The 22,175-nt window shown below is 37.1% G+C and overlaps 3 protein-coding genes and 1 pseudogene across 8 annotated transcripts; all 4 read left to right on the forward strand.

Moving 5' to 3' along the window:
- The first annotated feature begins 272 nt into the window (after window positions 1–272).
- Window positions 273–3,901, forward strand: LOC137722954 (mitochondrial uncoupling protein 1-like). The gene is made up of 9 exons (XM_068462087.1): window positions 273–546; window positions 1,057–1,275; window positions 1,392–1,473; window positions 1,762–1,895; window positions 2,005–2,103; window positions 2,186–2,290; window positions 2,801–2,875; window positions 3,268–3,354; window positions 3,577–3,901. Exons 1-9 carry the CDS (start codon window positions 463–465, stop codon window positions 3,610–3,612), a joined length of 921 nt encoding a protein of 306 aa, XP_068318188.1. The 5' UTR covers window positions 273–462; the 3' UTR covers window positions 3,613–3,901.
- Window positions 3,902–4,465: 564 nt separating this feature from the next.
- On the forward strand, window positions 4,466–7,656 carry LOC137723162 (E3 ubiquitin-protein ligase HAKAI homolog). Of its 2 annotated transcripts, none has more exons than XM_068462336.1 (5): window positions 4,466–4,600; window positions 4,676–4,768; window positions 5,456–5,819; window positions 6,004–6,062; window positions 6,388–7,656. In XM_068462336.1, exons 3-5 carry the CDS (start codon window positions 5,568–5,570, stop codon window positions 7,493–7,495), a joined length of 1,419 nt encoding a protein of 472 aa, XP_068318437.1. In that variant the 5' UTR covers window positions 4,466–4,600; window positions 4,676–4,768; window positions 5,456–5,567; the 3' UTR covers window positions 7,496–7,656. The 2 variants fall into 2 exon arrangements, with proteins under 2 accessions (XP_068318437.1, XP_068318438.1); XM_068462337.1 differs by having other exon boundaries at window positions 4,522–4,600; window positions 4,715–4,768.
- Window positions 7,657–9,640: 1,984 nt separating this feature from the next.
- On the forward strand, window positions 9,641–20,935 carry LOC137722742 (F-box/LRR-repeat protein At3g26922-like). 5 transcript variants are annotated; one of them, XM_068461822.1, is made up of 5 exons: window positions 9,641–9,779; window positions 9,869–11,076; window positions 11,343–11,522; window positions 11,955–12,020; window positions 20,433–20,935. In XM_068461822.1, exons 2-5 carry the CDS (start codon window positions 10,030–10,032, stop codon window positions 20,526–20,528), a joined length of 1,389 nt encoding a protein of 462 aa, XP_068317923.1. In that variant the 5' UTR covers window positions 9,641–9,779; window positions 9,869–10,029; the 3' UTR covers window positions 20,529–20,935. The 5 variants fall into 5 exon arrangements, with proteins under 5 accessions (XP_068317923.1, XP_068317919.1, XP_068317920.1 ...); XM_068461818.1 differs by lacking the exon at window positions 20,433–20,935 and adding an exon at window positions 13,058–13,670; XM_068461819.1 differs by lacking the exon at window positions 20,433–20,935 and adding an exon at window positions 13,058–13,670 and having other exon boundaries at window positions 9,668–9,779; window positions 9,872–11,076.
- On the forward strand, window positions 17,643–19,268 carry LOC137722743 (F-box/LRR-repeat protein 25-like; annotated as a pseudogene).
- Window positions 20,936–22,175: the final 1,240 nt, after the last annotated feature.

Below are 22,175 nucleotides of genomic sequence, written 5' to 3' on the forward strand. Positions count from 1 at the left end.
GTTACATGAAAGTTTCCTTTCCATAACAACCGTAAGGCCTTTAATTACTCCACCAAATTCTACACCAATAGAAGCAGCCCACATCACCAACTTCCAAACTTGCGACTGCAAAATGACCCTTATGCCCAAAATCACAACACGTGGCAAAACCCAATTCGTGAAATACCGCGAGTGCAGTAAATTCCCGAATAAGCACCCGCAGAGATTCCAAAAGCGAAAAGGTGGGAAAAGCGGCGAAAGCGTTGATAAAAGCAATGAGCAATGACATGGAGAAGCAGAAGAGCGCTTCGTGACTCGTAGAGGCAAAAACCCAATTGCAAAACCTCCGATTGGGGATTCGCTTTTCCCGGGAATCGCATTCCAGCGAAACCCAATTGGGCAATTTGGGTTCCCATTCCTCTATTAAAACCCTACTCGCATCTGATTCTGTCGGCCATCGTTTTTGTTTCAATCATCTCAGCCATGGTGGCCGATAGCAAGTCCAAATCCGACATTTCTTTCGCCGGAACTTTTGCAAGCAGCGCCTTCTCCGCCTGTTTTGCTGAGGTAATCAATCAAATGAACTCTGATCGGTGATCACGTTATTTTCTATGCGAAATTGAATCGATACGGATTTTTGTGTTTGGATCCTGTGGACTGTTTTTTTTATATCAACAGTCAAATGAGAGATGAAACTCATGTCCTAAATTGTGATGAATTTTATATTGGCGTATCGGATATGTTGAGTTCATGATTCTGCTATCTGGGTTTTTGGTTGTTCCCAGAAATTGCGCTTAAAATTTTGAAAAAATATGTAGCTGTTTTGGAAATTTTGAAAAAATATCTAGCTGTTTTGGTTTTGCTGTATAATGTGTTGATAATTAACATTTTAAGGTTAGTTTTTCGTGTAATTAGGTGACCCGGTGCCGCACTTGAATCTTAATTAGTTTGTTGTGATCAGACCTTCCTGTTTATACACACAATTGAGTATGAGGAGACAATTGATTGTGATGTCTTCCAACTGTTTGTTTCGAAGAGTCTGTTAAGTTTGACGTTCTTTTGATTAACTTGGTGCAGATTTGTACTATTCCGTTGGACACGGCTAAAGTCAGGCTTCAACTCCAGAAGAAAGCTGTTGCAGGTGATGGAGTGGCCTTACCTAAATACAGGGGTATGCTGGGCACAGTTGCTACCATAGCCAGGGAAGAAGGTCTGACGGCACTCTGGAAAGGAATTATACCTGGATTGCATCGTCAATGCCTATATGGAGGTTTAAGAATTGGGTTGTATGATCCTGTACGTCCCGATTCTTATTTTTTAGAAAACGCAAACTTATTGTGAAATTTTCTTTTTAGTGTATGTGATATCTGTGCTTTCTGATGTCTAATACATATAAATTGTATGCTTTACAGATCAAGTCCTTCTATTGCGGAGGCAGTGACTTTGTTGGTGATGTTCCTTTAACAAAGAAAATACTTGCTGCCTTAACAACTGGTAAGCATGGTTGTGGTTGCTTTTCGATTTACCTTTCGTTTCTGCTGGTTTTGTGGAATAAAAGTAGTCTTGTGCGCTGTATCTGCATTACTGTCTGTAGTATCCTAGTGGTGTCATATTATAGTTTGGCTGGAAGTCCATAGTTGTTTTAATCTTTTTTTCTTTCTAAGATGGAAAGATAGGCAGTAAGACCTGTGTGTTGCCTTTTTTGATATGTAAGTGGGTCCTTGTTAATTTTGGATTTACATTTGACTTTTCAAACTTGCTTTTTTGATAAAAAAAAAATAGGTGCTTTAGCAATCACAGTGGCAAATCCAACTGATCTTGTGAAAGTTAGACTTCAAGCTGAAGGAAAATTACCACCTGGTGCACCAAGGCGTTATTCGGGATCACTGAATGCGTATTCCACCATTGTGAGACAGGTTGAACATCTATCCTAGAAATTTAAGATAAAAAGGAGGGGATGGCATTCAAATATATATAATTTTTTCTTTCTGACTTTTTAAACTTGGGTCACATCTGAAAAATTAGGAGGGAGTTGGGGCACTCTGGACTGGGATCGGACCCAACATTGCACGTAATTCTATTATTAATGCTGCCGAACTAGCCAGTTATGATCAAGTGAAGGAGGTAAGCTCACTAACAGTCTTATTTTGTTCTTTTGGAGCAGCATTCTTTACACTTATCTTAATGTGTATACATTTCAATGCAGACACTTCTAAAACTTCCAGGGTTCTCGGATAATGTTGTCACTCATCTTCTTTCTGGTCTGGGGGCTGGTTTCTTTGCTGTCTGTATTGGCTCACCAGTTGATGTGGTAATTTATCTACATTCAAATGTGAAATCTATCTGATTGGTCTCTAGTTAAGTATATCTGGTATCTAGCGCATACTATGTTTGCTTACATGTTCTGGCAGCAAGTGAATTGATGATCTTATTAACTCAGGATAAGAGCATGTGGCACATGTGTATTTGCCGGAAGGCATCCATCATATTTATTAGTTCTTATGGAGAATGCAAACAGTTAGTTCTTACCATTTCTTTTCATGTTCTCATCCTGTACTTTTATATGATATGAAACTCTTTTTCAAGCTCTGATCAATTAAAGATGTAAATTAGTCTTGTATCTGTTATGCAAGCATATTTATTATTGACTAGTTGATTTATGTCCTTTTTTAGCTACGCATGGACTCAATAAGTGGTCGCTCTTTTCTTTTTGTCAAAATGGTTTACCTATTTTCATGTACTGATTGAGCTGCATTTTTTATTCTCATTGCATCATACAACCTCATATTTAATTTATTTTTTATTGTTCATCTTTTCTCAGGTTAAGTCAAGGATGATGGGAGATTCTGCTTACAAAAACACGATGGATTGCTTCCTCAAAACTCTGAAGAATGATGTACAAATTAATTTCTTCCAATACCTTCTAGCCTATTCTTAATTTACACTTTAAAATTGCTTTAATAAGTTAAGAAGTTATGCAAATCAAGTATAAGTGTATTTGCATTCAGAGGTAAAGCAAATTAGCTTGTGGGTGAGAGTCGTGAGATGTAGAATCTAAAGCCAGTCAGAATTCTAGTTATTGATTGAAACAAATTATGCAGTTGGTTTCTGTAGTTGCGATGTGAAATATCTAAAGGCATTTAAGCATTAGTGTATTTGCATTGTGTAATCTACTTGCAGACTGAATAGGGTGCTAACTGCCACAACCCAACACTAACTTCCAACTTTAGTTAATTGAAGAGACTCATCAAAAGATACTGGTTATTAACGGCATTCAATGTTTTACAGGGACCTTTGGCCTTTTACAAGGGCTTCATCCCAAATTTTGGACGGCTAGGATCGTGGAATGTCATCATGTTTCTAACCCTTGAGCAGGTACATTTTGCAACTCCTCCACTTTCCTGTTCTTCACCATTTCGTGTTTTTGGTCTTTGCATGCACTTGCCACTCCCTGTGTCAACAGCTGTGGGGGCTGCAGCATAGATAACGTAGCTATGTATTTGGAAAACAGTCTTGTAGCCAGTTAATCTTTAGATTTCTTGATTGTCTTCAGTAACTATCCTGAATTAGTTTCTCATCTTTTATTTCTCGTGGCAGGTTAAGAAGGTTGTGAGAAATATAGAGTCATCGTGAGCTTAACGAGGATCGAGGTCGCGAGGATCAAGGACAATGTGGGGTTTTTTAGGGGTTGTAGCATCTGCAGCAACTGATAGTTGTTTTAGAGAATAATAAGGCCTAGATTAAACATTTTTAGTGGCATTTTTTTTGCTAACTGAGGAGAAGGTTCCTCTTCCTCCCAAGAAAAACATGTATTCGAAACTATGAAGTTTTACAAATAATGATAATTTGTTTTCTGGACAATCTTATCTCTCTTGTCGTACTCATGACTTTTGGTTTTAATATTCTTAATGTTATTTTTCAATTCCTCCAAAATAAGAGATTGAATTTCTTATTCCGTTTGGGAACCATTTCTGTTTTGATTCTCCATATTTTGTGAACACAAGAATACTTTGTGTTCGAATCCGTCTCCTTGTTTTGATTCTAATTAAACACAAGAATACTTTGTGTTCAAATCTGATTCCTTGTTTTGATTCTAATTATCGATTACCATATGTGTGCTTGTGTTTAAAATCGGAATCAAACAAGGCTTAATCATGAGTACGTCTCTCTCATCACTTAATTGGAATGACATAGCTAATCCAGTCTCACGTTTTATTTAATTTTTAAGTTCTCTCATGATTGAACAATGCATTCACGATATCTTAACAAAAATTTTTCGTTATGTTAAAAATTTTGTAGTTCAGATAAGAGTATTTGCTTTTGCATCTGAGATCCCAAATTCAATCAAGCTAACCACGTGAGACGTCCTCCAACAACGAACTTTGTTTTTTTTTGTTCTTTCCAAATAGAGCATTTGCCCTTAATTTTTTTTGTACAGTAGTCCAAAAGCCCACACCGGCCCTCAAGTCGGTCAGCCCATTAACTGTTACCAACCCAAAACCCAGTAAACGAGTTCCCTTCTTCTTCGTGCTCCAAATCTCGGCCGAAATCCACCCGCCATTTAACAAAATTTCAGAATTCCTTCTTCTTCTTCCGCCAATTTTCTCCCATTTTAGCTCAGGTACTCCTTAATTTCCGTTTTCATTAATTTTTCACACATCTTAACATCTAATCAATTTCAATCGGATTTTATTAGGGCTTGCGGCGGTAACTGAATATTATTTACCCTTTTCAGACTTGACCGCTCGATGGTTGCGATCGCCGACGACGTCGTATGGACGACTTGCCGGTTAGTGTATTTGCTCCCCACGATCAGTGCAAAGAAATTTGGTTCAGATTTGTGTATTAATTGGGCACACTTCGATTGCAATGCCAACTTCGTTAGCTATGACCCCAAATAGTTGCATTCGGAATTGGATTCCATGGAACCAAACAGAGATTTTATGCTGCAAATTCCAATATTTAGGTTCACCTGCTTAGTTTATTTCCTGCTTGATACAGAGTCTGAAGAGAACATGTGAACATTCAACATGTTGGTGTTATTATTTTTGTGGCACCTGAACCTTTTAGGTTAGTTTATCGGAGTTGAGAATTTTTTCGGGTTAACCTTCGTTTTTTTGGGTGACATTCTGCCTGTGTGGTTTCTGTGTTTGGTTCTTGGAACTTAGAAATACCTTGTGGCTGCTTACCTTTAGATTCGTGTATCGCTTGTCTAGGTTTGTGGATAAAACTATAGTCTTTGCGCCTTCTCGTGTCTATTTGTTATCAATCTTCCAGAATTTCCTTAATTTGAGTCATAGAAGTGAGAAACAAAAACACTAATATCAAACCAAATTTTTGTCAATCTAATTTTATTTTTCAACTCCAGACATTTGCATCCTTAGTTATACATCATTTTTCATCCATATGTAAGTGCGTAATACACTCATTTGAATAACCCCATCACGAGGACTTGTTATTTTCAATTCATCTACAGGAGGAGAAGATATTTGGTCTCGTAATTGGAGTCTGAAGTTGGAAATTTTAGCATGCTATAGTAAGTCGCAAACTTTATACATCCAAGGAAGAGGGTAACAGTAGGGTGAAAGATGCTGATCCGGCTTAAGAGTCTTACACCAACAGAGGGTGCTGCAGGGGCAAAACACTTGCCAGCAGAGACTGTGACCGTTGCATGCCCTGACCACCTTGTACTTGCTGATCTTCCTGTGGCAAAGGGCATTGGTGCAGTAACCACCACTACTCTTGTCAAGAATGTAGGCCGCAGGTCCCGTCGCCAGCTTGGAGAACGCGTCCACTTTTGTGTTAGCTGTGATTTTCCAATTGCTATCTATGGACGCCTGGTATTGACCGAGTAAACCTGTTTTTCCACATGTGTTAGTTGCTTTTACTTTTAAATTTCATGTCTTGGTGTTATTTTAGCTTCATATATTTTGCCCTTGGAAACTCTGAAATTTATACCAGAAGTCAAGTGTTGAATTGCATGATATAAACTTCATATATATTAACTAGCCTGTGTTCTTGCAGAGCCCTTGTGAGCATGCTTTTTGTCTGGATTGTGCTAGGAGTTACTCAATATGCTATCTGTAAGCTTTCTTAACTTTACATGCTCAGACTAGTGCATCAATCTGTTATCTACAAACTTGTTCCTTTTCTTTCGCCCAGTGAAGGAGCGGAAGGATTTTCTTGGGCTTGTAGTGTTGTAGAATTTCGGCATAACACCCAACGAGCATTTTGACTTTTGCATGTGTACTTCTATTATTTAGAAGAGTGCTCATCTAAGGGACTTAAATTGAGGGATATTGCACTTTAGGGCTAAATTTGCATCAATAAATCATTGATTACCACCAAGTATTGGAATTAGTTGATGAGTCATTTGAACATCTAACTTTCATGATTTATGTTACACAGTTGCGACGAACGCATCCAGAAGATTCAGACAATCAAAATGATGGAGGGGATCTTCATTTGTGCAGCCCCTCACTGTCTGAAATCTTTTCTGAAGAGGGGTGAATTTGAATCTCATATCCATGAGAGCCATGCTTACCTTCTTCAGCCATTTGCAGGCAAAATGGATGGAAATGAATCAGAATCTCAGAATTCCAAACAATGTACAGTATCTGAATCCACAGCTCGAGCTCCACCAAGGCCATTAGTTTCTCCTGGTTCAAATTCTCAGCTCTATGATCGTGAGGACAAAGCTCGGCTTCAACAGACTAGAGAACAATCACTTCCAAGGCCAGTCATGCAGCCCAACCCAGCCCCAGATTTTGGGCAAGTCCAGAGTAACCCTCCAGACCCCAGTCGCCCCCCAGGCTTTGACAGGCCTGCTCCCCTCAGTCTCTTCCATCAACAAAGCTATGATTCAATGGGTGCCCCAATGCAGGAATCTGGCCAATTTTCTGATAAGCAGCAAGGAATTTTATCTGAGACTCCCTTTTCTGAATATCCACCCATGCATTCCATTCCACCCCCTAATTATGCAATGCCTGTTAATTCCAATCAAGTGCGGATGCCTCTTCCATTTGGCCTTCCCTTTCTAGTTGATGGATCCCAGCAAGTTTATGGTGCTCCCTATGAGGAGATGGCACGACAGGATTCCGCCCCAGATGTTGGACCAGAACAGGGGTCATTACTGGGTTTCCCCCCTGGTTCGGTAGGTAAAATGAACTTTCCAGCTAGTTATCCACACTCTTGGAATGCAGGACAAGCTGGTGCTCCTTTTGAAGCTGCAGCAGGGGGTCAAGGAAATGCAGATAGTTTCTCTAACTCTGCAGAGCCTCAAGGACAAACTGCATTTTATCAAGGAGAATATGGACGGAATCCTGGTGGTATGCCCTTCAATTCTCCGCAAATGAGCAACACCGCAATGGAACAAGTGCAGGGTGGTAATATCATGGATCCCAGGGACGGCAAGGGTGTTTTAGCAGCACAGCCAATGTCACTTCCTCCGCCACCTCCACCCCCACCTCACATGTCACAACTCAAACGTAAGTTTTATCAAGGCGATACAGGATGAGATGGACAGGGCTAGATCCGGAAACATGACCACCCCATGATGGCTGTTGATGGCCAAGTCTAGAACAGATTAATATTTGTAATTTTCCTCTTTTTTCCCTCCCTGTAACTCGTTGCTTGGTGGCATTATTGGTCCAAGGTTCTCTCTGAGTGTTGTTTTTCCCTGGCTCAGGTCTTTACATTTTGTTCTTTCTTTTTTTTTTTTTTTTTCCAATAGTTTGCACCAGTCGAAATTAATGAAGATGGCTTTTCGCAATGGCCATAAGATAAATGACTTTGGAGAAAATGAAAGAGTGAGGCAACTATATGTGGGGAAATTGGTGAAAAGCTGTAGCAGGGATGGTGAGTACAAGCAAGATGTTTTCCACTGTTGCAGTTTTCATTCGACATGATTCGAAGACAACGTAACAACCTCGTGTTACCATTTCTTCTGGTAACTGCAATTTAGGCATGGGAGAAAATGGTGTGTTCACATAGGAATGTGCAACTAACAAGACATGCTGTGAGTTTTGGCCTTCTCCAAGCTTCTTGCGAACGAGACATGTTGGCAAAACATTTCATAAAAACAAATCTAAATATGTACAAATGTATAAACCATTTCAAAAGCTAAAAACTAATATTGTAACGTGTAGAAGTGAGAGGGGAGAGGTCTTGTGGTATTCATCTTCGCTTAGAAGTGAGAGGTTTTAGGTTCGAATCTCGTGGCTGGCGAATTCGATACTAAATTAGGTTGCCCATTGTGTTGCTTAACCAAACTCCTCATTCTCTTAGTGTAAAATATCGATGTACTTAAAAAAAAAAAAAAACGTGCAGAACAATTAAGGGCATGTTTGGTGACTCCAAGCTACGGAGAAAACGTAATTATGTATAAATGTATTATTAGGAGGGAGTGCCTTGTATCTCAAGTAATACCCCCGGTAAGTGATTCGTTTGCTGAATATGCAGTTTTTCCGAAAACTTTGATTTCAATTTGGATTTCTGTTTTTTTTTTTTAAATTCCAACAAAATCAAGATGTATTATGTTTTTCTCATAATCGCCTATTATCTAAAAACACCAAAGTTAAGACAACTTGCTGGTAGAACTATTTTCAAAAACTTGCTGGTAGAATTATTTTCAAGAACTGAATTCAAGACTAACTTAAGAAAATAATCGATTATCTAAAAACACCAAAAGTGAGTTTTTAGAATTTTTAAATTTAAACTCTTTTTTTTTACTCTCTCCTCCCCACTCACTTGCTCCCAATCTTATCTATCCCTTTTTTTTCTTCTTTTTTCTCCTCCTCTGTCTCCAATGGTTCGCTCTCTTCATTCTCTCTCATCCTTCTCTTTATCTCCTGTCATCTCTTTCTCACACTCCTACGACTCCCTGTCTTTGGATCTTTTTGTCCAATTTAAGTTTTTTTATTTTTTATTTATTTTTATGAAACAAACGATATTATTCACAGTTCTACATTAAAAGGGTATATTCACCCTCTCATTCTTGATCTATCCCTCTCTCTTTTTGTAGACTCTTTTAGAGGGTATATTCAATAAGGAGTTTAAAAGATTTTAAAAGAATTTACCAATCTAGATATATTCATTCAAGATTTTATTTTAAAAAGGTTTATAAAACTCTATAAAAATCCGAGTATATTAATTCCTCATTTTAAAGTAGTTCATAAAACTCTATGTGTAATTTATTTTAAAATATGAAGGATTTTAATGGATTTGAAGGAATAATAAAGGGATTTTGAGAAATTAGACATCGTTTCTAAGATTTCAAATGAACTCAACTAAAATTCACATGGAGTCTATGGAACTATATTAAGTTGAAAATCAGAGTACACATAACAAGCAAACAAACAAACGACGAACAAAATTCACATAGTACGCATAACGACGAACAAGCAAATAAAATAAACAAATACAAAACTACAAATATTATTAAAAACGAAGAAACAATAGTACAAGATTCGCCAAAAAATCTACATAACTCGTAAGACTATGCCACCAACTAATTCTAGACTGAATTACAAAACATACCATTATAGAAATCTCTAATAAGCAACAAATACGGAATCCTAATTTTAACGAACTAGGCCCAAATTCTAAACTAACAAGAAAATACAAACAACTAATTTAAAAAAGAAAAAGAAAAAGAAAACTATATAACATACGAAACTTCTATTTTTGTTCAACTTCTTAAATCTAATCTATATCTAGGCGTAAGCGAAGAGAACCACTGCCCGGCTCATTGACGACTCCATTGCCGAAGAAGAATTGATTCAGCCACTACCATACCACCTGTAAGTGATCTGTTTGCAAACATCCGATTTTCTGAAAAATTGGATTTCAACTTCGAATTTCTGTGTAATTCTACACTTTTCGTTGCCAGAAGCATGTTGATTTCGCTCGGGGTTTTCTGAAATTAGTTGATTGTCCTAGCGCCTGGAAAGTGTTTGATGATATGCCTCTGTGAGAATTTGATTAGGTGTTTGGGAAGGGCATCCGATTTTTCTCTATTGGATCGGACCACCGCCTTGAGGAGTCGCTACGATGGCGCGCAAGCGTAAGCTCCAGGCACCTACAAGTTGTGAATCTGAAGGAACTTGTTCTGAAAGTGGAATGGACAGATTTAGTGATCTTCCGGAGGAAGTTGTTCATCGGATTCTTTCCTTCCTCAATTTCAAAGACCTCACTCGAGTGGGTGCTGTATCCAAAGAATGCAAACGATTTCGTCTCTCGGTTCCGGTGGTGAATTTTGGTACAGATGAGCGGACAGGCATAAAAAAAGTGGATTTAGCGAGGATGATGACTTCTTTTGATCGGTACTTGCTCGATCGTGGTCAGAACAGGATGCAGCGAGTCTGCATCAGCTTGAGTGTCTGTAAAAGTGAAACAACGAAGAAAGTTTCTGATGACCATTCTCGAGTACTCAAGTGGATTCGTGATGCAGTAAGGTGTAATGTTGAAGAGCTTGATCTCTATTTCTCACACCGTGTTAGTAGTACGTTCTCGTGGCCATCTTTCATCTTCCATTCTCAATCTTTGCGCTCTTTATCGGTGTCCTCAGGTGTAAGCATTTTGGAGGTTGTTCAAGCGCCGTCTCTATCCTTTTCTAGTAATCTCCATTACTTATCATTGAGTTCTGTTAAAATAGTAGACGATAGGGTTTTCAAATGGATCTCATGCTGCTGCAAGTGCCTTAAGGAATTACGTCTTATTTCTATCAACGGTATACCAAATATCTCCATTGAAAGTTCGTCGTTGGTTAACTTTTATGTTTTCAATTGTGGTGACATACATCTTATTATATCGGGTCAGAAACTTGAATATATAGATATGGACTGGGGTGGTTACGATGCATCTACGAGCAGAAAAAGCACAATTAGCAACACATCATTGAAGATTTTTGCTCCAAATCTTAAAACTTTGAAATGGAAAGGCGAATTGAGGAATAGCCAAAGTCTGGGAAATTTAAAGAGTTTGGAAGAAGTTGAGATTTTCTTAGCGCCTCTGAAAAATGAGTTTGACAAAGTATTGGAGGTTCTTTGCAGTATATGTACGGCAAAAGTTATGACCATAAACGAGGAGACCGTTAAGGTAAAGTTCACTTATTCTCTGGACCTTTTTTGTAAAAACACTATAAGTAATCTTGTGAATTGACTCTTGAGAGTGTTTTCACTTTTCAATCATGGAGATTGCATTCTTATTGTGATGTTATATTTGATGCGATATTTGTTAGATGAAGTAACTGAAACAGCATTAGACTTTAATTTTTTGACAAATTAATGATCATATTAATCAAGATTGTGATAATTCTTGTGTTCTTTCTATGTAATTAAGATTTTTTTCTTGAAAACTTGCAGGCTCTGTACAAGGAAGGTTCCACGACAACACTAATATTGGATAATATTTTAAACTTGAGCATACATTGTGAGAACTTGAATAACAGGCTTGTTCCTGCAATGGTCTCTCTTCTTAGGAGAATGCCTAATCTGAATATTTTGTGCATAAAGACTAGCTGTGAGAATTTGACTCCTGAAAAAGTAAGTAAAAGCCTGTGTTGCCTATTGATCTCCCTCTCACGCATACGGCACACATTTTTCTTGTTCTAATTTTTAGAATCATTTGCTAATAAATTAGGGCGACCTTATGTATTTCTTAAGAAAACCCTCCTATTAAACAATGAAAACTCAAAATTTAACCCAGATTAAATGACAGCAAAAGGGTTAGCTAGTTTCTTTTAATTTTTTTATGTAGCGATATATTTTCACTATGCATAATAGTTAGTTTTGTAATATATTGGTGCAACTTACATGTTTTTACATTTCCTTTTAGAATGGGTTGGGTCAATAACGTGTAAACTTGGTGAATTTGTGGAATAGTTGGGTTAGTCAGAGTCATAGAAAAGTTAATTTGTTTTTGAATTACTTTGTGTTTATTTGGTGATTTTTAATTAATTTCTTTTATGTCTTTAGGCAAGTCTCTCCAGTAATGAATGCTGGAAACTGCAAAACCTTGTTTTCATTCATCAGCTTAAGGAGGTAAGCGTAGAGAATTCCTATGGGTCTAATGAAATTGAGTTTGCAATGTATGTTCTGTGAGAATTTGGCTCCCGGAACAGTAAACAGTAAGGGAAAGTCTATGTTGCCTATTAATCTCCCTCTTGCGCACACGACACATTTTTCTTGTGCTAATTTGTAGATTCATTTTCTTATAATTTAGGGAAACTTTATTTAAAGTTTAAACCCAACAATTTCTTAAGAAAACCCTCCTATTAAAAGAATTAAAAGTCAAAATGTAACCTTAGAGTACATAGCAGCAAAAGGGTTAGCTAGTTTCTTTTAATGTTCTACTTTTTATGCAGTGAGGATTTGGGGTAAGTCACACAATTGGGAAATCATAATAATTACGTATTGAACTCGCAATCCAAGTAAGTCAAACTTGAGACATCCCACTTACAAGTTAGAGAAGAATATCGCTAGACCGTAGTGCTATTGGCCATAAGACAAGCTAGTTTGAAAAAGACAACTCTGAAACTGCTATCAATATTCAGAAACTCAACATAGTCATCACTTATCTCCAACTAAAAATCCTGAGTCCTAAGTGAAACTTGTATAATCTCTGCCCTAGCTTCATTACAGTGTAAATAAATAAGTTAAGACAAATTAAACATACTCTCAAATTGTATTTTGTGGGTCTTCAAATGAGATACGAATATAATTTTTGAGTTTGAGGTTAAATTTATTTGATTTTCATAAGACATGTTTGACAAATCAGCACTTAATGTGGAATGTACCATGTACTTCATCAATCTAGAGGTTTGGCAGTGTGGTACCGTACATCCTTCTTCGGGTGTAATGGGGTTAGTTTTGGAATATATTTACGTTCCTTTTTGGAAGGGGTTTAGATCAACATATTGAGTTTGGCGGGTTTATGGAATAGTTGGGTTAAACAGAGGCACCCAAAAATTATCGTCAAAAGATGAATTTAGAAAGTTATGTTTCTATTTGGTAATTTTGAATAATTTGCTTCATTTTTTTTTTTTGCACAACAAATTAATTTGCTTTTATGTTTTCAGGCAAGTCACTTTGGTAATGAATACTGGAAACTGCAAAACCTTGCTTTCATTCATCAGCTTAAGGAGGTAATCATAGAGAATTCCTATGGATCTAATGAAATCGAGTTTGCAAGATATATTCTCGAGCGTGCTCAAAATTTGAAGAAAATGGTCATTGTTCATCGTGACGATGATGCTCCATCAAAAGTTGCTGGGATGGTGAGTAGGAGCAAGATGATTTCCAGTGCTTCCATTTTCATCCAGCAGGATCCACACAGGATTTACAGAATTTGTGGTCCGGGATCTTACATTTCGTATTCGGGACCTGATATATTGAAATCTGGGATAGTGACTATGAGATCTTAGACAGTGACTTAGCAAATAAGAGAGATTCTCGGGATCTAGAAGGAAGAAGGATTGATCTATATATATTTTTTTTGGGTAAATAAACAAACATTTCGTACGTCTTTTAACAGTTTGCATGAGTAGAAATCAAATTCAAGGTGCAACTGAGAACCAGCTTTTGGAAATAAACCAAAGATCAGATTACAACTCTCATGTTGCATTACATTAATTGACAGGATATTTTTCTCTTGCTTCACCCAAACCTAATTTGTCTAGCAATGCACAAAAATTAATAATATTGAAATGGAGTGTGCTATTCGCACATCCCATTTTATTTCTCACACACCTCTTGATAATTTCTGTCTGTTGATCTTCGTTAATTCATCCGACCCGACGACCGAAAATTGAAAATATGTGTGTGAAGTAAAATGGGGTGTGTGTGGATATCACATCCCTATTGAAATAAGGGTTACATTTTTGTTCCTAGAGACATTGCACTTGCAATGAATTAACGTAATCGTTTGAAACTTTGCACTCGAAAAATACTCGTTACAACAAAAGGAAACATCTCACCTATTTCAAGATATCGTTCTAATCGAAATTACCCATAACAAAATAAAATAAAATAAATCTTAGATTAGTTGCACAAAATATAGGGAGTTTTAACGAGAAGTCTACGGTACTGTTCACTTTAACAAAAAGTTATATTTTTACACTAAAAAGTCAATTTTGGTACTATTCACTTTACCCTTTATTTTGTCTTTATCGTTAAAACTCAAAGTTTTCAAACCATTTTCATTAGTTTTCCTCAAAATATATTCTCAAAGATTCGCTTAGGCTATCATGTCCAAAGCCAAACCAAAAAAATCATCTAAAGCAAATGTGCACAAAATATAATCTCAAAGAATCCATTAAGCTATCATGCCCAAAACCAAACCAAAAGAATTATCTAAGACCATCTCCAAACTTTGTGGGTTAAATTTTTAGTTCGAAATTATTAAATAATGAATTTTATGATCATTTTTTTAAGTAACTTTTTGTTAAAAAAAAAAAAAATTATGTAGACTATCATAATTTAATTTTATGAACATTTTAACTTAAAAATATTTAGATTCTAATAAATATTGTAAAATCACTAAACTGACACCATGAAACTCGTGTAACATGACGAAAGAATATGAAAACATGAAAGAATTGTTTTTAATTATTTTAGTTGTTGGATTTAAGTTTGAACCGTTGCATCTTTTTTTATTACCGTTGGATATGATGATATTATATCTTAACCATTGAATTCAGTGAATTTATAAATATAAAACTAAAAAAAATACACATATATGGTGGCTTAACCCACTAACTCAGGGGGAATCAAACCCAAATTGTCACATCCCGGCCCGGACGAGACCACTTCTCGGGCCCGACTCCACCGTATCACGATATTGTCCGCTTTGGGCCCCCAACACACCCTCACAGTGTTGTTTCTGGGAACTCACACGAGAACTTCCCAGTGGGTCACCCATCCTGGGAGTGCTCTCGTGCTCTACTCGTTTAACTTCGGAGTTCCCATGGAACCCGAAACCAGTGAGCTCCCAAAAGGCCTCGTGCTAGGTAGGGATGAGAATATACATTTAAGGATCACTCCCCTGGGCGATGTGGGATGTCATACAAATTCGACCCAAGGGTTGGAGCAAGTTGGAATAGGCTTAGAAACTAAAATTTGAGTTTTATTCAAAGGAGTAGGTCTAAAGCAAATGTTCATAGTCTGCAATAAAAAATTTCACATTATTGCTTGGATGAACTACCAGATAGCAATCCTATTTAGATTAGATGTCTACCAGTCTATGATTAGGGTAAAATCCTAAGAGTAAAATCCTAAGAAATCTTTGAAAGAAGTGCATATAAACCTTGAGAAATCTACAAAAGAAATCCATACAAATCCATAGAAATCTATATTAGAAATCCATATAAATCTTACGAAATCCATATAGAATTGAGAATCTTTTAAAATCCTTTGAAATCTGTCACTTAAAAAAAATCTATTAAAATCCCGTGAAATCCAAATTGACTACATCCCCCTAAATTTCATCTATAGACACTCATTAATTTTTTTATATAATTTTTTTAAACCATATAAAATTACAAACAATAATAATAAAGTCTTATCGGGCGATGGTTACTATATGAATTTTACAATGGTAAATTTTATTTAAACCCATCTTACCTCTTTCTATACCCAACTTAAATTTTAAATGTTAATTGTCTATTTTATCTTATTGCATAATTACTATTAAGTACAAAATGAAATTAATAATAAAAATCAAATTTATCAATAGACCTACATACTAAAAATCAAATTTATCAATAGACCCATATACTATAATTAAACTCTAGCATCACCCTTTATTTATCCTACGTTCATTTCGACTAAAACCCTAATAGCTCTGACAGAGAAAAACAAGCTTTTCTATTAATGGATGGTGATTTTGAAGTTTTTAATCCTCCAACTAAGGTATGACTCGATTTATGGATATTTTGCTTGTTTGCCTCTTCTTTGGATTAAATTTCAGACTTCTTATATTATATTGTATTTGTTTTTCTTTGCTGTCTGTATGCGCCCCAAAAAAACCAGTGCAAGTACTTTTGATTGGTACTGCAAAGACATAAAACTTGATTCTTGGTGCATAAAGATTGCTCAACCTTAACCACGAACTAGCGGGTGGCATGTCTTACACCTTTTTTATTCGAAATAGCTTCAATTTGTTTATTAACGTAGCAGCAAAATACTCAGCCCTATGTCACTTCAAAGTTTCTTAAAAAATACATGAAAATGCTCGATTTAAAAAGGACGGAACTGGAGCTTGCATAACATTCTCTTGGCAAATTCAAGTCTATGCAATGATCTCTTGGATCCCAAGTCCATGGATGGGTTGTGGTAATAGAAAGAAAAAAAAGCAGCCATGGAAATGCTAGCCCTATACGGCACATGCAATTATAAAGGGGCAAAGGACGCCTCTTTGAAAAGAAAAAAAAAACATAAAATTAAAGATGTTATTTTATAAAAGGAATAGATGTGAAGATAATTTTACATTTTGAATTGGGTTTGAGAGGGCAGTTTAGGTAATAAATTTGGGTTTAAAGAGATATTAATTCTTTAATAAAAAAACAATATGAGTGAAGAGAGTAAATTGAATGTAGAAGGTTCTAAAAGACGCTAGGCGCTAGTCAGGCGGCGGGATAGGGCCTAACGCCTAGGCGGCTAGACGGGGTCTAGGTGGGCGCCTGGAAGGACTAGGTGTGTCACATCCCGGCCCGGGACGGATCACTTCCCAGGCCTGCTCCACTACCGTAGCACGATATTGTCCGCTTTGGGCTTACCATTCCCTCAAGGTTTTGTTTTTGGGAACTCACGAGCAACTTCCCAATGGGTCACCCATCATGGGATTGCTCTAGCCCCCTTCTCGCTTAACTTCGGAGTTCCTACGGAACCCGAAGCCAGTGAGCTCCCAAAAGGCCTCGTGCTAGGTAGGGATGAAATATACATTTAAGGATCATTCCCCTGGGCGATGTGGGATGTCACAATCCACCCCCCTTAAGGGCCCGACGTCCTCGTCGGCACATTTCCGGCCAGGGATTGGCTCTGATAAGGTGGATTTAATTAAATCTATTATATTTCGTGTAAATAAGTGTCTGTTTATACTTAACATATATATGATTTCATCATAAACTACAAAATGGAATGACATATATATTATGAACTATTGAAACATAATGAAAACATGAGGAACAAGTGTATAATGTGTGTTCTTTTAAGTATTCAACAAGTCTCTACAATTTATTGAAAAAAGTAAAATGCAAAATGAAAGTTATCTATTTTCTGTTTAAGTGAGTCGCAACCTAGGCAGGAGTCTAGGCTGGTCTGGGCTGGCTAGGCGGGTGCCTAGGCAGTCTAGGCGGGTGCCTCGATAGGTCTAGACGCCCTTTCTTAATTTTCAAACGCCTAGACATTAATCGAGGCGGTAGCCAACCGTCTAATGCCTAGATGGGGCCTAGGCGGCGCTAAACGGAGATTTTTAAAACAGTAATGCTAGATGAGTTCAAATAAAATTTTTCTTTTACAACGCTTCTGCTTTGGATTTTGTGATATATAAAATTACCAAAAAGCGAAAAAATTATTTTCTTTGGACACGTAGGTTTTGTAACCATCGGATTCGACTTTCTATTTGAGATCGGACTCCTAGGCCTCCGTCGACGGGTGAGTGAAAGGTACTGGTTTCCGCGCTCTGTAGTGGGGCGCGTCGACGTTCATATAAATCTTCAACTCTCCTTCTGCTTGAGCTCGTCGGCGACGACGTGGATGTGCAACAAATATTGCCGCAGAATCCGCCGCTTATCGGCTTTCTGGGCTTTCAACACCAAATTTCTACTCCCGCCGCCGCCCTAACAGGGAGGAGGGGATTGAATTTTGATCGTAAGTGATTTGTTCGCGGAACATTATTTTTCCGAAAACTCTGATTTCAAGTTGGATTTCTGTCTGATTGTACACCTTGGTGATTGTGGTAGTACCTGGAAAGTGTATAGAATGCCTCTGTGAGAATTTAATTAGGTATTTGGGAAGGGCTTCGTCTTTATCTCTAGTAGCTCCGACCACCGCCTTCAGGAGTCACTATGATGGGGCGCAAGCTTAAGCTCCGGACATCTCCATGTTGTGAAGCTGAAGAAACTTGTTCTGAAAGTGGAGTAGACAGATTTAGTCTTCTTCCGGAGGAAGTTGCTCATCATATTCTTTCCTTCCTCAATTTCAAAGACCTCACTCGAGTTGGCGTTCTGTCCAAAAGATGCAGACAATTTCGTCTCTCAGTTCCGGTAGTTGATTTTGGTACAAATCGGTGGACAGACGTAAAACAAGCGGATTTGGCGAGGATGATGAGTTCTTTTGATAGATACTTGCTTGATCGTGGTAATAACAGGATGCAGCGAGTCCACATCAGCTTGAGTTCCTATATAAATGAAACAGCGGAGAAAGTTTCTGATGACCATTCTCAAGCAATCAAGCGGTTCGAAATGCAGTAAGGTGTAATGTTGAAGAGCTTGATCTCTATTTCTCACACAGTGTTAGTACCAGTACGTTGTCGTTGCCATCTTTCATCTTCCATTCTCAATCTTTGTGCTCTCTTACGGTGTCCTTGAATACATTCATTTCGGAGGTTGTTGAAGCGCCGTGTCTATCCTTTTCTAGTAATCTCCGTTACTTATCATTGAGTTCTGTTAAAATAGTAGACGAGAGCATTTTCAAATGGATCTCATGTTGCTGCAAATGGCTTCAGGAATTACGTCTTATTTCTATAGAAGGTATACAAAATATCTCCATTGAAAGTTCGTCTTTAGTTACCTTTTATATTTTCAATCGTGGTGACATCCATCTTACTATATCGGGTCAGAAACTTGAAAAGATAGATATGTACTGGGGTGGTTACAATGTATTTGCGAGCAGAGAAAGCACAAATAGCAACACATCACTGAAGATTTTTGCTCCAAATCTTAAAACTTTGAAATGGAGAGGCAAATTGAGGAATAGCCAAAGTCTGGGACGTTTAGACAGTTTGGAAGAAGTTGAGATTTTATTAGCCTCCCAAAAATGAGTTTGACATAGTATTGGAGGTTCTTTGCAGTATATGCTTGGCAAAAGTTCTTATTATAAACGGAAAGACCATTAAGGTAAAGTTCACTCTATTCTCCCGACGTTTTTCTTAAAATGGTATAAATAATCTAATGACTTGAGTTTTCACTTTTCAATCATGGAGATTGCATTCTAATTGTGATGGCATACTTCTTGTGATATTTGTGAGACTTACTGAGGAAATGTAAATTTTTGACATATTAGTGATTATATTATTCTAGATTGTGATAATTCTTGTGCACTCTCTCTCTCTAATTAAGATATTTTTTTTTTTTTTTTTTGGGAAAAACTTGCAGGCTCTGTACAAGGAAGGCTCCACGCCAACACTAATATTGGATAATATTCGGAACTTGAGTATACATTGTGAGAGCTTGAATAACAAGTTTGTTCCTGCACTGGTCTCTCTTCTTAGGAGAATGCCTAATCTGAATATTTTGTGCATAAAGACTAGCTGTTGGAAGTTGACTTACAGAACTGTAAGTGAAAGTCTATGTTGCATATTAATCTCCCTCTCATGCACACGACTCACATTTTCTTGTGCTAATTTGTAGAATCTTTTTCGTATAAATTAGGTTGGCTTTATTTACACCCAACAATATCTTAAGAAACCCCCCCTAGTAAAAGAATGAAAACTCAAAATTTAACCTAGATTAAATGACGGCAAAAGGGTTAGTTAGTTTCATTTTATGTTCTATTTTTTATGTAGCGATTTATTGTTAGTGGGTGGACTATTGTTAGACCATAGTACGAGCCGCCATAATAACTAGGTATTGAACTTGTTTTCCAAGTAAGTCAGTTTTGAGAAACCCCACTTACAAGTTAGAGAAGAATATTGCTAGACCGTAATGCTATTTGACATAAGATTACAACTATGAAATTGCTTTCAAATATCAAGAAACTCAACATAGTCATGACTTATCTCGAACTAAAAATCCTTTATGAAACTTATATTAATCTCTCACTAGATTCATTATGTTAAAACAAATCAAATAATAGCCTCTCAAATTGTGTTTTGTGTTCTTCAAATGAGATATGAATATAATTTTCGAGCTTGATTTCAAATTTATTTGTTTTCATAAAACACGTTAGACAAACCAGCACTACATGCATAATCTAACATCTAGTGAAAATCATTATAAAGGTTTGGCAGTGTGCTACCGTAAACCCTTTGGGTGTATAATGGTGGTAGTTTTGGAATATATTGCGTGTAACTTACATATTTTTACATGTCCTTTTAGAGGGGGTTGGGTCAATAACATATAAGGTTGATGAATTTAAGGAATAGTTAGGTTAAACAGAGTCGCACAAAAGTTCATTTGTTTTTAATTACTTTGCATTTATTTGGTGATTTTGAATTAAATTGTTTTATGTCTTCAGGCAAGTCACTTTGGTAATGAATACTGGAAACTGCAAAACCTTGCTTTTCATTCACCAGCTCAAGGAGGTAAGCATAGAGAATTCCTATGGGTCTAATGAAATCGAGTTTGAAAGGTATATTCTTGAGCGTGCTCAAAATTTGAAGAAAATGGTCATTGTTCATCGTGATGAAAATGCTCCATCAAAAGTTGCTGGGATGATGAGTAGGAGCAAGATGATTTCCAATGCTTCAGTTCACATTCGGCAGTACCTAGACTACATCTACACTCTCTGGTCCGGGGATCCCACATAGCTATTTTGATGTCTCAGATAGAGATTCACGTAGCATTTGAAATCGAACCAAGATTAGATTGCAACTCTCATCACATGTTGCATGACATTAATTGACAGGATATTTCTCTAGTAATATTTCCTTGATATTTCTCTCATACAGCATTTGAATCTGGTGATGTTCTTAATCGATCGTGCCACCAACGATCAACAGATTAGATCACCAAGAGGTATGCAGCTACTTTGAAGAACAATCTTGGGTTCTCGCACACAAATATCTCGGGAAAACCAACATCAAAGAATTTACATGATTTCGAACAAAAATGCAATTTCGTGAACCATTTCTTCTGATAACTGCAATTCAGGCATGGGAAGAGATGGTGTGTTCACATAGGAAGGCGCAACTAACAAAATGCATGCTTAATAATGTGCCCTAAGCTTTCTATGATCTAAGATAAATTTCTGATATGGTCGGTAAACGGCTAAAAACGTTAATATCTGTTGTCAAAACGTAAGCTAAAAGTTCATAAAAACAATTCTAATTACGTACCAATGTGTACAAAAGTAATAACCATCTTCAAAGCTAAAACCTATCTCTTTTTTTTCAAATTGATAACTTTTCAAAACCAAAATTTGAATATTTTTGCCTCATGCTCATTTTGTCTTGGCCCGCCATGGTTGTAAAAGCCCAGCCCATGAGAGGTGGCTAACCCTAAACTAGAGGGGGAGTGCCTTGTATCTCACGTATTACTCTCATCTATTTAGTCTTCCTGCGAGACTTCATCGTCCAAGAAGAATTGATTCAGCCACTAACACCTGTAAGTGATTCGTTTGCAGAAGATACGATTTTTCCATTAACTTTTATTTCAATTAGGATTTCTGTCTAATTTTACACTTTTGATTTTTGAAAAATCTGGGCTTGTTGATTTCTAGGGTTTCCTGAAATTTAGTTGATTGTAGTAGTGCCCGGAAAATGTTTTAATTAGGAATTTGGCAAGCACATCCCATTTTAGCTGCAAAAGTTTCTTGACTGTGTAGTTTTGAGATAATGTTGCAATTGTTGGTTGCAGGAAAGGATTATCTCTAGTAGATCCGGCCTTGAGGAGTCACCGCGATGGCCGGGCGCAAGCGTAAGCTCCGGGCATCTACAAGTTGTCAAGCTGAAGGAAATTCCTCTGAAAGTGGAATAGACAGATTTAGTGATCTTCCGGAGGAAGTCGCTCATCATATTCTTTCCTTCCTCAATTTCAAAGACTACACTCGAGTGGGTGCTTTGTCCAAAAGATGCAGGCAAATTCATCTATCAGCTCCGGAAATGGATTTTGGTGCAATTTCAGAAGTTATTATTATGAACGAGAAGACCATTAAGGTAAAGTTCATTCTATTCTCCGGACGTTTTTCGTAAAAACAGAATAAATAATCTCATGACTGGAGAGTTTTCACTTTTCAATCATGGAGATTGCATTCTTATTA

The sequence above is a fragment of the Pyrus communis genome, chromosome 17 (assembly GCF_963583255.1).
Source record: "Pyrus communis chromosome 17, drPyrComm1.1, whole genome shotgun sequence".
NCBI lineage: Eukaryota > Viridiplantae > Streptophyta > Magnoliopsida > Rosales > Rosaceae > Pyrus > Pyrus communis.

Excerpts from the sequence above, each read along its gene's own strand:
- LOC137722742 (XM_068461818.1), top strand. The coding sequence starts at position 10,030 with ATGGCGCGCAAGCGTAAGCTCCAGGCACCTACAAGTTGTGAATCTGAA. Across the intron at positions 11,523-11,954 it reads AGAATTTGACTCCTGAAAAA|GCAAGTCTCTCCAGTAATGA; the intron begins GTAAGTAAAAGC and ends TTATGTCTTTAG. Across the intron at positions 12,021-13,057 it reads TCATTCATCAGCTTAAGGAG|GCAAGTCACTTTGGTAATGA; the intron begins GTAAGCGTAGAG and ends TTATGTTTTCAG.
- LOC137722954 (XM_068462087.1), top strand. The coding sequence starts at position 463 with ATGGTGGCCGATAGCAAGTCCAAATCCGACATTTCTTTCGCCGGAACT. Across the intron at positions 2,291-2,800 it reads TTGGCTCACCAGTTGATGTG|GTTAAGTCAAGGATGATGGG; the intron begins GTAATTTATCTA and ends ATCTTTTCTCAG. Across the intron at positions 3,355-3,576 it reads TGTTTCTAACCCTTGAGCAG|GTTAAGAAGGTTGTGAGAAA; the intron begins GTACATTTTGCA and ends TTCTCGTGGCAG.
- LOC137723162 (XM_068462336.1), top strand. The coding sequence starts at position 5,568 with ATGCTGATCCGGCTTAAGAGTCTTACACCAACAGAGGGTGCTGCAGGG. Across the intron at positions 5,820-6,003 it reads TTGCTATCTATGGACGCCTG|AGCCCTTGTGAGCATGCTTT; the intron begins GTATTGACCGAG and ends GTGTTCTTGCAG. Across the intron at positions 6,063-6,387 it reads AGTTACTCAATATGCTATCT|TTGCGACGAACGCATCCAGA; the intron begins GTAAGCTTTCTT and ends TATGTTACACAG.